Source organism: Chenopodium quinoa, unplaced genomic scaffold, assembly GCF_001683475.1.
Source record: "Chenopodium quinoa cultivar QQ74 unplaced genomic scaffold, ASM168347v1, whole genome shotgun sequence".
In the NCBI taxonomy this organism is placed as follows: Eukaryota; Viridiplantae; Streptophyta; class Magnoliopsida; order Caryophyllales; family Amaranthaceae; genus Chenopodium; species Chenopodium quinoa.
The window spans coordinates 193875-208754 of NW_018742410.1; the positions used below are offsets into that span (position 1 = coordinate 193875).

Genomic DNA, 14880 nt, shown 5'->3' on the forward strand with positions numbered 1-14880 from the left:
TATTTATTTTTATAAATTAAAATGATTCATTTCGTTTTAAAAGAAATTAATTATTTAAATATTATGTAAGTGTGCATAAAATAATATGGGTCATTAATTGAGGCAATAAAAATGTTTTGAATTGGGTTATCTTATTTAAATAGTTGGATTAACTTGTTGGGAAATTGAAGACACTTAAGAACCCAACAAGTTGGCCCCAAAGGAAGAAGTCAAGAGGGAGTAGGATTTAGTAATGGCAGTTTTGTAATTATGAGTTTTCGTTTTAAAAGGGAAATATAAATACTTCAAAACCTAAAAAATTTCACTCTTTATTTTCTCTCTCCTTTTTCTTCTTATTTTTCCTCTCTTTTCCCACACCTCTCTCTCCTCTTCCCCTTCACGCACGCAGACCATTGCCGCCACCGGCGAGCAGCAGCAACACCGGCGGCTGCAGTAGTGCGCCCCTCTTCTCTCTCTCCTTTGGTTTTTGCGGCTTGGTAGTGTTATAAAAATAATAAATAAATAAATAAATAAAACTCTTTTTCTCTTCCTAATTTAATTTTATTGTTTTTATTAATTTAAAGTATAATTTTGATTATGTTTTGGTATTGATGTTGGGTATTTGATGTTGTTAAATTATTTATATAATTTTCAGATTTTTATTCAATCAAAAACCCCAATTTACAAACCCTAGAATTTGGGAATTTAATGTTTATGGTTAGGGTTTGATCCTAGGTTATTGTTGTTGTTTAATTAATGATTTAAACATATTTTTAATGAGTTTAAAGCCCTCAAGTTAATGCTGAAATTTATCTATGCACACTACTTTTAATTATTGAGTTAGGGTTTGATTACCCATAAAAGGAAAAAAGGTTTTAATGATTTAAATATGATTTCCTAGTCTATTAGTGATGTTTTATATTAAATAAGTATGCTGGAATTTTATTTAAGTCATAAAAATTAAGTCTTTTTGAAAGGATTTGAAGTATCCACTTAAAGAAAAGGTTTTATGGCTTTAACGCCATTAAATTGGGTTAATTAGTAGGCTAAATTAGAAAATAACACCCAATAAAAACTCCGATTTTGATAATAACACCTCAAAAAAAAAAGTTTTATTATAACACCACCAAAAATCCCAAAATTTTGGTTTCACCACCCACTAACGGATTTTTGGATGGAAACTGTTAGTGGGGCCACTAGGGACACGTGTCAATAAGGTGTTGGCTTAAAAAAAAGATAAATAAAAAAAAGTAAAATTAAAAAAAAAAACCCTAAAACCTAACCGAGCCACCAGCCCCACCACCGCCGGCCGTCACTCCACCGTCGGAGACCTCCACTGCCGCCGGAACCCCTTCCTTCACCAGCGAAATCACCGGCCATCACCCCTACCGACATCATCCCCCCACAGATCCCACCAATCAATGGAAACCACCACCATAAACCGGCAAAAACAACCAATTCCGTTCACCTCCACCGCGAAATCGGTAGATCTGGGGCTTCTAAGGTCGATTTTCGGCCGGTTTGAAGGTGAGGGGTAATTCCAGGGGTAGTTTTCGGCGAGGGGGAGAACGGGCTAGGTGGTTTTTGCGGGGGGGTTGTGGTGGGTGGGGGTGATTTTTCAGGGAGAGGGAAGGGGAAGGGGATTTGCGGGGGTGGGGGGGGCTAATGTCGGTGGGGGTGATGGTCGGTGATTCCGCTGGTGAAACTTCTTCGGTGGTGGAGTCTCGGCCGCCGGTGGTGGGGCTGGTGGCTAGGTTAGGGTTTAGGGATTTTTTTTTAATTTTCTTTTTTTAAAACCAATAAACAACTAACACGTGTCCCTAGTGGGCCCCACTAACGGTTTCCATCAAAAAATCCGTTAGTGGGTGGTGAAACCAAAATTTTGGGATTTTTGGTGGTGTTATAATAATTTTTTTTTTCGAGGTGTTATTATCAAAATCGGGGTTTTTATTGGGTGTTATTTTCTAATTTTGCCTAATTAGTAAGGTTTAAAGAGTATTATAGTTGCTGAAAATTTGTGTGAATAGTAAATTAATTATAATTATGTATTCTTATTTGTGGGAAGCTTCGAGCTAGGTGATTAGTGAGTGTGGCCGAATTTAGGTATTATTCAAGATATGTATGTGCACAAGAATATTTGTGTATGCGTAGCAACGTGCTAGGATTTGTAAAGTACGATTTAAGTGATGAATTAGTAACATGTTTGGTTGATTATATACTTGGAATTGATGTTGGTTGAGCATGATTTGTTATGCAAGTATGTGAATATGTTATTTTGAGGCATGATACAAATTGAATATGTATGAATCATGGAAGTATGTTTTATTTTCAAATATTAAGAAGGCATGTATTTAATAAGCAGGGCTTATATATGAATTAAAGAGTTAAAGTTAGAATTATTGATCATGATTCATGAGTTTATTTCTTACCCATTTATTTTTGGTGTTGAGTTAAGAAGTTAGTTATATATTTACTCACTCATGTAAGTTGAGTTTGAGTCAAGGAAGTTTAGTAGTGCATTTTAAGCACCAAGGTAGTAATCGTGCAATTTTATGCACAAAATTAGGCAAGAAATCTTAACTAAAATAAATAGTATGTGCTCACTAATTAATTCAAGAATGAATTGGAAGTATGTATTGATTGTTATTATGTTTGTTCTTAATTGATTGGTTTGAGTCATCACATGTTAAATTGGTAAATCATGTAAAGTGTAAAGTGTAAGAGGATACGCACCAAAACTCTTGGAACGTATTTACCTTGAATATGAACATGTGGGGGGAGTTATGGGGTTTTATATTTAACCATAGCTTCTACAGGGGTACTAGATGCTATACTTTCTTTTATTATTATTAATGCGTTGGAATTATGTCACAAAGTGACATAGTAGGTGCCAATTGGGGTAGCTTCCTGATTGGAAGCTCAATATTTAAATGGGCTATTTTCAAGGAAGGAAACCAGTTCGATGCGTAATACAAAATTAATATTAACAATTAATATTGCTAGTTATGAGTCAAAGGTAAGTTGACTTGTGATTGTGTGGCGAGCATGTTTTAATTTTCATGCTAGGATATTCATGTTAGTGTAGTACATATGTACTCAGCTTTTGTTGATTCGTACTTTTGTGATTGTGTTTGTGTTTGTGTTTGATTTTCCTTTTGATAGACCCTACTATGACCCATTTATATGGTGAGTAGAGGGTTGAATAAAGGGGAAATAACAGGTATTAACATTATTATGTTTGTTTTTAATTGGTTTTTAAGAAAGGCCATGTTTGAATTGGTTCCAACTTGTAAATATTTTATTCTACTTTTGTTTTGAAGTTGTGAACTCAAGTTTTATTTTTGAAAGTTGGTTTTTATGTTTTAGACTTCCGCTGTGAGACTTTGAAAATTTGCCGGTGGCGGTAATATTTTGATTATTTCCTAAAAAGGGTTTTATCTAGAGTAAAATGTGTATTTTTAAGGAAGAAAACTTCCAGAGTATTACAGAACAGACCTTTAGGCCTTGTTTGGTTTACCTTATTTTTACTGATCTGGTCTGGTCTGATCTGATTGTCTAATTTGACCAAATTTTGACCTTAAGTGTATGATAATCTATAAGGAAAAAATATATCAAGTGAGATTCTGTTAGATTCGTAATAATGTGTAGTTTATAAATATGTAATTTTCACAATTTTTTTCATTATAAAATTAAGAATATTTAGCGATAAAAAATCGCACATAAAATGATGTTCTGATCTGAACTTATTTTTTCTGATCTGAATTTATTTCTGAAATAAGTAAAAATAAGTTGAACTAAATAATTAGTCGACATCGGGTCTTATGGGAGGCTTCGGGCGGGAAACCAATGATACATTGACACACTCATTGACTTGGACATACAATGTCTTTTTCTAATTCTCTCTCACTTGGTCTCTCTCATCACACTCACTTAAAAACTTCCATGCGAAGGAAATGACTAAGACCAAATACTGTGAAACATTCTCAAATTCACAACAAAGTTTCGCCCTTTTTCGGCGATTTTCCTTCTCCATTCTATCTCCTCAATGAAACCCTATTTCTTAAGCATTGTATTTTGATCAACTCTAATTACCAGGTGAATTCCTCTTTTGATTTACAATCTACTTTTTTTTTTCTTGTTCTTGAATGCTACAATAGTCCAATTACACTTCCTGTTTAGATGTTTGGATTTTTATTTTGTGGGTATGTTTTTTTTTATGACCTTTCTATTGTTGAATGTCCAGAATTTATGAATTTAATTTTAGACACAAATTTGTGAATTTGGTGAAAATTTGATCATGGGATTTTCTTAACTTAGTTTTTTTTTTGGAGTAATTATGTTTCTTGCTTTCTTCCTGACTTTTCAATTGATTTATTTCCAATTTTATGTTTAATGTGTGAAAGAAAAGTTAATTATTTGGGTTTTTGATGTATGTATCCCAACATTTGTATTGGGTCTAATGCGTCAGATTGTCGAAATTGGGGCATTCTTGATTTGATTAGTGTATTAACTATTAAGCATAACTTGTTGCCATTTTTGACTTTTACGTTGCTTAATTATTCATGAAAACGTTGCTAAATAGAGTCATCCATATTTATGTGTGTTTTATTTATGAGGGGCTTTGTAACAGATAACATACATAGGGTGAATACGAAATCTTCTTTATGTCAGATAATTACTATGTTTCCTGGCTTCCTGCTTACTGATGTTATGCTTCTTGGATAACATCCTCTGTTTGGTTATTGGCTCAAATCAAATTACAGGATCATAAATGTACTGTGATGCCATTAGTCACATTCAGTTAAATTTTCACCAATTAGCATTTTCAAGTGGAGTTATATACTAAGTATGTTATAAGATAGTCTATCAAGTGGAGTATTTTATTTAATAAATTCATTCAGTTAATGTAGGTTGATTGATGTAATCCTTGCTTCCAAATGTAGAAGACCAGTGAATATTGATATGATGTGTCGTCTTCTCTTGGGATCCTTAAATTGTTAGTGATCAGTAGTTATTCAAGTGAATATTGTTGCAGCTTCTCTTTCTGACAGCTATATTGGATTCTCTGTAGTCTCTAGCACTAACTAGCAAAATAAGTGTCTTTGGCGCTGTATTAGTGTCATTTTCCCCTTAAATGTTAAGTTGAGAAACAAGGTCATTGGATAGAAAGACATTTTCACTCGTATTTTGCTGTTCAGCATCTTGTACTAGCCATCCTTTAGAAGTGTTTCTTCTTGCTAAGATTCTGATAAAGCTTGCATGTATTACTTCTTTTGTGCTTGGTGAGTAACTGCATATAACATATAAATCACTTGATTACACTTGACCAAGGTCTCAACTCCTTCCAAACTGAGAAAGACCATCTTGTGGCACGTGTATAATGTTGGCTATGGATTCTGGTGGAATATGTTTCCTTTTGCTTATTTTGTGAAAGCGTCATGCAAATAGCCTCTTGAACATGATTTATGTGAAAAGCTTTTAATCAATAATATAATTATTGAGGTTTAGAATACTCCGCAGTTGCTATTGTAGAAATGTTATGCCCTAGGCTTGAATGTAGTACCTGCAGTTGTGGTACTATTCATGCTGATAAGATTTGTGGGGAAAGTACATGCCAAGGTGAAGCTTTTAGTGTTTGTAGATGCAAATTTCGTATGCTTTTTAATTAATTAACTTTCCTGTTTGGTGGATGTATCTATCATTCTATCTTAATTATTTTAAAAAGGGATATACATTGATTTGGTTTCTTTTGAGTTATTGCAGGGGAAAAAGTCTGTTATTTGGGCAAAATGGGATCAGAAAATACTGAAAAAGGTTCAGTGGTTACTCAACTCAGTTTTGGTGGGTTTGATAATGACGTCACTGCCAAAATGTTTGCGGATTACATCGAGAATGAAATGGGGGTACAAGTTTGGAGGTGTAGATTGAAGAAGTCTTGGACTCCTCCAGAGTCATATCCAGACTTCCAAATTCAAAGTATTGAAGATTTGGTTAATACCGATGATTTTGAGAAGGTGGAGCCCCACGCTTTTGTTCATTTCGCTTCCCCTGAATCAGTACGCTATATTTTGGATGTTGCGGGGGGAAATGATCTTACTTTGTTCGGGAAAGTGCTCAAGGTTACATTAGGTCCTATGAATCCCTTTCGTATTAATCAGATGAGGAGAACGACTACTCCATTTAAGCTGACAGATGTTCGTGTTGATATTGGGACTCTTGTTAGTCGGGATGAGATGATTGTTGGCTGGAAAGGACCTTCTGCTGGGGTAGATTTCCTTGTCGATCCTTTTGATGCAACCTGCAGGCTCAGCTTCACAAAAAAGACAGTTTTCGCATTCAAAGACGAAAGAAAGAATGCTGTTATTAACTGTGATTTCAAAGTTGAATTTTTGGCCAGGGAGATTAATGAGATTAAACGATATACAGATCGTTCAGGACTGATTATCTTTTTTCAGCTTTCTTCTTCTCCCTTGCTCTTCTACCGTACTGCTGATGATGATATCTTTGAGTCTGTTCCATTTAGCTTGTTGGATGATGATGATCCTTGGATAAGGACTACAGATTTCACGCCCAGTGGGATTTTTGGTAGGTGTAATTCATACCGGATTTCAGTTCCACCCCGTAATGGTCCGAAGTTAGAGAGAGCTATTAATTATCTTATAGAACGACGGGTCCCAGTTGAGCATCCGAGACTGCCACTTAGGGTCAGGGATGAACCTAGTTTTGGTGTGCAGATATCCGATCCTTTTTTCTGTGTCCAGCATGAAGAAGGTGTGCCATTTGATGTAACCTTTATGCTGAATGCTACCGTGCATAAAGGAATCATAAATCAGCACCAGTTAACGGGGAAATTATTTGATTTGCTTAGAACTCAATCAGCAGAGGTCAACTTGGCTGCTTTAAGGCATATCTGTTCTTACAAGCGTCCTGTATTTGATGCTTGTAGAAGACTGAAACTAGTCCATGATTGGTTGCTAAAAAATCCTAGGCTGTTGAGGGACTCTACAAAATTGTCCGAAATTGTAGAAGTTAGGAGGTTGATCATAACCCCAACTAAGGCCTATTGTCTTCCACCTGATGTCGAACTTTCCAATCGAGTTCTTAGGCATTACAAAGATGTATCTGATCGCTTTCTAAGAGTAACCTTCATGGATGAAGGAATGAGAATGTTGAATGCTAATGTCCTTTCCTACTATGCTCCACCTATTGTGAAGATGATTACATCGAATACATATCCTCAAAGGACATTAATTTTCAAGAGGGTTAACATATTGTTAAAGAACGGATTTTACCTGTGTGGGAGGATGTACACCTTCTTAGCATTTTCTTCTAACCAGTTGAGGGATCGTTCTGCTTGGTTCTTTGCCGAAGACAAGAGGGACAAGAGGCTGACAGTGAATAGCATAAGGAACTGGATGGGAAAGTTCACCAACAGGAATGTTGCCAAGTGTGCAGCAAGAATGGGACAATGTTTCTCTTCCACCTACGCGACTGTTGAAATTTCATCAGATCAAGTTGACTCAGAGCTTCCAGATATCGAGAGGAATGGCTATGTTTTCTCTGATGGAATTGGCATCATATCACCAGATCTTGCCATTGAGGTTGCAGAAAAACTGCAACTAAAAGACAATCCACCTTGTGCATATCAGATCCGGTTTGGAGGTTGCAAAGGTGTTGTGGCATGCTGGCCGCCAAAGGATGACAAGATCAAAATTTATCTTCGTCCAAGTATGAATAAGTTTCAATCGAGGCACACAGTTGTTGAAGTCTGTTCATGGACAAGATTCCAACCAGGGTTTCTGAACCGACAAATAGTGACCTTGCTTTCAGCACTTGAGGTTCCTGATGAAGTGTTTTGGAGAATGCAGGAAACAATGATTGCGAAACTCAATCAGATGCTGGTGAATACCGATGTGGCTTTTGATGTCCTAACAGCTTCATGTGCCGAGCAAGGTAATACAGCAGCCATAATGTTAAGTGCTGGTTTTAAGCCACAAACTGAGCCTCATCTACGGGGCATGTTGTCTTGCATTAGGGCAGCACAGCTTGGGGACCTCAGAGAAAAGGCCAGAATATTTGTTCAGTTGGGTAGATGGCTGATGGGCTGTCTAGATGAAGCTGGTGTACTTGAACAAGGTCAATGCTTTGTACAGGTGTCAAACCCTTCCCTGGAAAACTGCTTCTCTAAACACGGTTCAAGGTTTTCAGAAGTGAAAAAGAATTTACAGATTATTAAGGGCTTGGTCATTGTTGCCAAAAATCCTTGTCTTCATCCAGGAGATATAAGGATTCTTGAGGCTGTAGATTGCCCAGATTTGCATCATCTTTTTGACTGTCTCATCTTTCCTCAAAAGGGGGAGAGACCACATACAAATGAAGCGTCAGGCAGCGATTTGGACGGGGATCTATACTTTGTTTCTTGGGATGAGAATCTTATCCCGCCTAGTAAGCGAAGCTGGATACCTATGGAGTATACACCTGCTGTGGTAAGGGAATTGCCTCGTCCGGTGAACCATCTGGTAATTATCTGCTCTTTTGTCTACTGCTTCATCTTTTGGTATGGTTAAAAGATGTCAGCATGAATTACCCAGAAAAAATGTTAGCATTTCGTGATTAGTAGCTGTTTTCTTCAACATAAAAGTGTTATGTGTCTCCTTGTTATAGCTATATAAATCAAGATGCCATTATCTATCCTTAAAAACTATTCTTGGTAGAAGTATTAAATCCTACTGCCGGAACTGGTTTGGGTTGGCTTTGGTACTTGCTCCTTTTCTCTTTTAAGTCACACCTTCCTTTTTAGGCTCACTGAATTCTTGTTTCCAGGAAATAATATCAGAAACATTTAAAAAATTTAAAGCATTATCAATGACATTGTTAGTACTTATATTGAAGCATGCAACAGCACAGTATAATGAAGTCCTTGAGTTTAGTGGTGCTTGGCGGATAACAAATTTGATCATTACTCATCTTTGTGACACTTACTGGTTCTGATCTTACCCAAGATAACTTGTTCTGAGTACTTATATTTGGTTTCTCATTTTTTTTTCTGCAGGACATAATAGAATTCTTCACAAGGAACATGGTTAATGAGAACTTAGGAACAATTTGCAATGCCCATGTAGTTCATGCTGACCTTACTCCATATGGAGCATTAGATGAAAATTGTCTCACATTAGCAGAACTCGCTGCATTGGCTGTGGATTTTCCAAAAACAGGCAAGGTGGTAACCATGCCTAACGAACTGAAACCCAAAATGTACCCCGATTTCATGGGAAAGCCTGAGAATCAATCATACAAGTCTGACAAGATCCTTGGAAGAATGTACAGGAGAATTTTGGATGCTTATGATGAAGACAGTTTCCTATCTCCTGAATTAAACATCAGCCCTAAGGATATAACTTATGATACAGATCTGGAGGTTCCAGGTTCAGAGGAATTCACAAATGAGGCATGGGGTCTCAAGTGCTCGTATGTAGGACAGCTTTGTGGCCTGCTAGAACAGTATAAAGTCAGCAATGAAGAGGAGATTGTAACCGGACATGTATGGTCCATGCCCAGATCCAGCAGTAAGAAGCAAGGAGAGCTCAAGGAAAAGCTCAAGCATGCTTACAGTTGTCTAAAGAGAGAGTTTAGGCAACATTTTGATAAACTTGGTGCTGATTTTGAGCACCTAGGTGATGAGGAGAAGAACTCAGTTTATGAGAAGAAGGCTTCAGCGTGGTATCAAGTGACTTATCATTCTGAATGGGTGAAAAAGTCAATGGAGTTGCTAGGCCCTGATGACGAAGAACAGGTGAATGTTATTCTAAGTTTTGCTTGGGTCCCTGCTGATTACCTCGCTCGTATCAAGGTGAGGAATGGAAGAGAAAAGGGAACTTTGGTTGCGTCGGAGAAGCCAATCAATTCTTTGGCGAATTACCTCGCAAAGTGCATGCAGATGTCCTGAATTCTCATGTCTGTTGATGTACATTGGCTGCACGGCCACTCTGCCATTAGTGTAAGTTACTCATTGACGTTCACTGCAATTCCTGATGTTTTTGTAGCTTGTCCTGTTGACGTACTCTATGTTGTAGCTTCCATGTTCGATCTTTTGGTACTGTTTAGGGTCTTTTTAAGATAGATTTGTCTTGTGCTCTTTGTTAATGGTAATTTCTGTATAACTTCTGTAGCTCAGAAGTTTGCTGCAACTGTGATTGGTTATAACTAAATGTTCAGACTGTTTCTCTCCTAAAACAGAAATCATGTACTGCAGGAAATCATGTTATATTGAGAAGTGGACATAATTTCCTGTTCTTGAAACAGGTATCATCAGACCCAATATCAGATTGGACTATCTGTAATACCCTATTAGATGCATTTATAGATTGTTTGAATGACTATTTCTTTCACTTTCATAGATTATTATGCTCTAGTGTATAAGCAAAACAATTACAGGTGTACATTAATAGTTAGTTGGTTACGCTTAGGGGCTGTAATACTTAAATTTGTAAAATCCTTACAAATAATGAAATGGCTGGTACTTGACACTGAAACTGGTTTTTTGCACAATCCTAGTCTGGTTCCCATTTACAGGACTTGGATGCAACAACCACCACCACCACCACTCAACTATCTATTCCAATTACAGTTCTATGATCCGATATGGACCCATTCCATTCTTGATTTAGAATAATTTGACCGAATGCCTAATCTTGTTCGTGAAAATCCATTATACCGACTGGATTCTCAAGCTCAAGAAGGTTTACTTGCTCTTGTTTGACAGTGACCTAGTTAGTTGTGCAGTTGCTTTAGAACGTAAGACCAAGCCCCCTATAAAATCTGATGCGTATTTTTGGTAGTTTATATTTAGTGGAAAGATTTGAGTGATTTTAATGGTGGAAATTTGAAGGATAGTCTTAGAAGGCAACGACTTCTAAGTTTGATCTTAGGAGCAACGATCCTAAAACCCTAGTTAACAAACTAGTTCGAACCTTAACAAAGTTCTCTTTGAGTTAAAACTCAACAATTTGATTTTTATTTCATAAACGTCTAACTAAAATTGTTGACATGTATCAAATATATATAGGAAAAATAAATCTAACTACTTGCCCTGCAAGCAAACTAAATAAAAGGCCCTAATAATTAATTAATGAACCAAGAGAGCCAACTAATTAATTAACACAATTTTGAAAGCCCAAGACCCCATACCTACTACTAAGAAAATAATAAAAACATTATTAAAAACTTACTTGTAAAATCTCTACTTTAAAAGTAAGGTAAAACCAAGAGAGTACTTAAATAAAACAATAAAAATAGTTATAAGAAAGGGGACTCGATTCACGTCAAAATCTGGATTGCCGCATTATTTGAGCAAATTATAAGAATCAGAGAATTTTATATTCTTTTTTTTTTGTCAGATTAAAGAAAGTGATGCTTTCATTATAAAAAGTACTCCATTTATTTATTTATTGTGGTCTGAAATTCTCTAATATTGCTTGATATTCAAAAGAGATAAGGTAGATGGACCTCTATTGAAATGTCATTGTAAGAATTGTAACTAATCTTAAATTTTTTAGTGATACATTAAAGACACTGCCTTTGAATCTACCTGATGCACATTTTGTATATCAGAGAAATTTATGGTCAAATTAAGAACTCAAGAGTATATCTTTCAGAGAAAGATACATTAAGAACTTAAGAGTATATCTTTCAGAGAAATTTATGGTCAAATTTCGACATAAAATTTTTTAAAATATCAATTATTCAGTAACAGTATCTCGAACAACTAAAGCAAAAGAAGTGGGCTGGGCTCCATCGAACTCATCCAAGTCCATTCATTTTCACTTTCTAAATCAAAGACCCTCTGTATTTCTTGAAAGAACAAACCCACTATATTAAAATCAAAGGCTGATAGTAGGGAATTTCAAAAGGATAAAATTTCTATAAATAGAAAAAAAACAACCCTTTTGGCTTTTTTCTTTCACTACTTTATATAAAATTCACACTTACATAACTTTACCATAATAAAATAAAATTCACACTATTTTTCCCCCTTTTTTTTTGTTTTTTTTTTTTTTGAATTGGACAACCTAATCTTTGAATAGGAAATCCTTAGCTATTCTCAACAGTGGTTCTACACAATTTGGAGCAAACTTTCTAGCAAACAAAAACGGGTCCCACCTATGACTCACTGACAAATCAGAGCCGTTGATCTTTACACTTCCATATCTTGGTCTACCTTCTCTCAGCCATCGGATCAACCCCGGGTCCACTTCCGTCGCATTGTAAGTCCGCGGGTGACCGTCATGCCGTCCTCGCCAGTTCACGTTAGTAAGTGTGGCGGGGACCACATTATGTGGGTCCACCATAGAGAGCAATGTAGGGAAGTAATTCTCTTCAGGGTAGCACGTGCCAAGCGTCACGCATGGTAGCCGAAACTTCCGCCATAATTTCACATCTTCCACCACCACACGCGCGTGGTGGCGCGTGAGAAACCAGAATTGTGACCCTATGCGGAAATCATGGAAACTTACCTCGGGAAGCATTGCGGACTCCCCACGCGCCGTCCATCTCCCCCATGCTGTCGTCTCGTTGCTTAAAATCTCGATAAAGCTCTTGTTTGATGACACAAGTTTGGTGTATGTGAAGTTGAATGAGTGGATGGGAATGCACGCGGCTGAGAGGAGGATGAACATGTAGTTATCGGGGTCGTCGAGGAGCGCGTGGGACAGCAATCTACGCGCTGCGGTAATGAGTGTTGGAGTGTTCCGGCGCGTGGGCTTGGATGACGGTATCACGCGCCCTGAGAAGACCCCGGTAAATGGAGGGTCGTATCGGGAGTTTGGGTCTGCGTGTATGTATATGTTGTACTTGCTTTTATTAGTATTAGTACTCCCTGCGCCACTCTGGTTAAAGTAGAACTCCCAGAGTGGCGCAAATGGGAGTGGACTGACAGTCAAAAATAAAAATGCCACCTTTTTTAGGTGGCCTTTGGTCAGGTTCGGGCTAACCTTTGATGCTTGTTTAAGGAGGTCCACATCCTCCTTGTCATCCTCGGGAAGCGATGGTGGTGGCGGTGAAAGTTGTTTGATAATAGGTGGTTTAGAAGTTGTTTTATTTGTAGGAGTAGTGGTGTTTTCTTTTTTTGTTGGGATTTTTGGGGGTACAATGGGCCTAGGTTGTGGCGGTGGTGGTGATGGTATCGTTGGTGGAGGAGGAGGAGGTGATAACAGTGGTGGAAGCGGCGGTGGCGATGGTGTTACAAGGTTGTAACTAACAATATTAGTAACAATATAGGAGGGATTGGAGGAAATGGTGAACACAAGGGCAAGAGGGAAGCAAAGGAGGACGGCACAAAAGAGAGAAAGGGGGTTAGGGGAAAGCATTTCCCTTCACTAGCTACCATAATCATGTTACCATACTTGTTTGAGAATAACTAAAGATTGTTACAATATAAAAGCAAGAATTAATAATATATAACTTGAAAGTTAGTATAAAGTGATTAAAAAATACACACTCTATATTATTCTATAATTGTATTCTTCTAGAATTATACTTGTTCTAAAAATAGATTATTTTTAGAATCTTATAAATCGGTCCATTTTTATAATAGAAGACAAATTGGGATTAGGAGGGTTATTAAGCAATAATAATTACTCAAAATAAGGTATTTGTTTGCTAATTCAACTAACCTTAAACTCTTAAAGTTGCATGAATTTATGACCGTTTGATGCATGCGTGATCATGCTAAGAGGTTACTTCTCTACCGTGGATGGGGAAAAGGTGGGACACGTGGCTTCCATGCACAAAATCATACATTTTGGGCGGGAGTGATGTTGATCACGTGAGGGGTCACATTGTTTATGTTAACTTAAGGTTATGAAATGCGTGATTTTAATATTTGTGTTATAGATTATGATATGATGTATGATTCTTGTAAATTGTTAAACTAATAGCTTGAAGTTGGAGCAAAGACAATATGACAGACTTTGCGGCTTCCTCAATTCTCTCATTTTGTCTTGAATTAAAGTAATCAAGTCTTTAATTTTCCCCCTAATTTCATGCATGCATTTTCATATTATGAAGTTATGTTTAAAATCATTGTTTTTATGTTTAGGATGTGTTTTCTTCATTTTAAGTTCACATCTACGTTAACTGGTTTATGTTGCTCTCGTGAGTCGTCTTCGTCAAACATGTGGAATTTATTTGTGCCTTATTTATCTAGCCTATCTTATATATTGTCTCCATATTTTTTTTATGCGTTAGAGAATTTTGAACTTAAGAATCCTAGTTATCAAAATCAAATATGTGATTTATATTTATGATAATATAAAATTACGTGGGATCTTGTTTGATTCATCTCGATGTATATTTTAATAATAAATTAAATTAACTTTCTGTAATTTTAATTTATTGATAATCAAAGAACAAATATTAGTCGTTGAACTTGTGCGTTGACAAATGTAATAAAAAAAAAGGGGGCCTACTAAAAAAGAACAGAGTAAATATGAATAATTATACTTCACATGAAGCTAAAAGCGTGTATAGTATATATTATGTAGATAACAGTCCATGAACTCGAAATTATAGGAATTAGTGGATTACCCAAGTACTCGTAACTTTTTTTTGGCATAAATTTTATCATGCATGTTAAATTTTACATTTAGTATGACTTAATATAGAGAAAAACAAGGACGCTTAGTTAGATTTATATGACTCATAATCTAATACGGAGTAGACTAATAAAATGTTAAAGTTAAAACAATACAAATAAAAAATATCAGGATGGCCTTGTTTGGTAAGTCTAGGAAATTGGAATGAAGAATTTGAAATTTTCGGAGGTATGGAGTACTCTTCAAGGTTCCCATTCCACTAGAAATTTATGGGTTGACATTTTACATTGATTACATTTAAGGTGTAAAA

General features: G+C 36.4%; 2 protein-coding genes across 2 annotated transcripts; one reads left to right on the forward strand and one right to left on the reverse strand.

Moving 5' to 3' along the window:
* Window positions 1–3846: 3846 nt before the first annotated feature.
* Window positions 3847–10287, forward strand: LOC110704985 (RNA-dependent RNA polymerase 6-like). Its single transcript, XM_021882796.1, has 3 exons — window positions 3847–4074; window positions 5743–8498; window positions 9032–10287. Exons 2-3 carry the CDS (start codon window positions 5769–5771, stop codon window positions 9923–9925), a joined length of 3624 nt encoding a protein of 1207 aa, XP_021738488.1. The 5' UTR covers window positions 3847–4074; window positions 5743–5768; the 3' UTR covers window positions 9926–10287.
* A 1589-nt stretch (window positions 10288–11876) lies between these two features.
* Window positions 11877–13548, reverse strand: LOC110704994. Its single transcript, XM_021882809.1, has one exon. The coding sequence runs from the start codon at window positions 13341–13343 to the stop codon at window positions 12048–12050; it is 1296 nt and encodes a 431-aa protein (XP_021738501.1). The 5' UTR covers window positions 13344–13548; the 3' UTR covers window positions 11877–12047.
* Window positions 13549–14880: the final 1332 nt, after the last annotated feature.

Excerpts from the sequence above, each read along its gene's own strand:
- LOC110704994 (XM_021882809.1), bottom strand. The coding sequence starts at position 13,343 with ATGCTTTCCCCTAACCCCCTTTCTCTCTTTTGTGCCGTCCTCCTTTGC.
- LOC110704985 (XM_021882796.1), top strand. The coding sequence starts at position 5,769 with ATGGGATCAGAAAATACTGAAAAAGGTTCAGTGGTTACTCAACTCAGT. Across the intron at positions 8,499-9,031 it reads CTCGTCCGGTGAACCATCTG|GACATAATAGAATTCTTCAC; the intron begins GTAATTATCTGC and ends TTTTTTCTGCAG.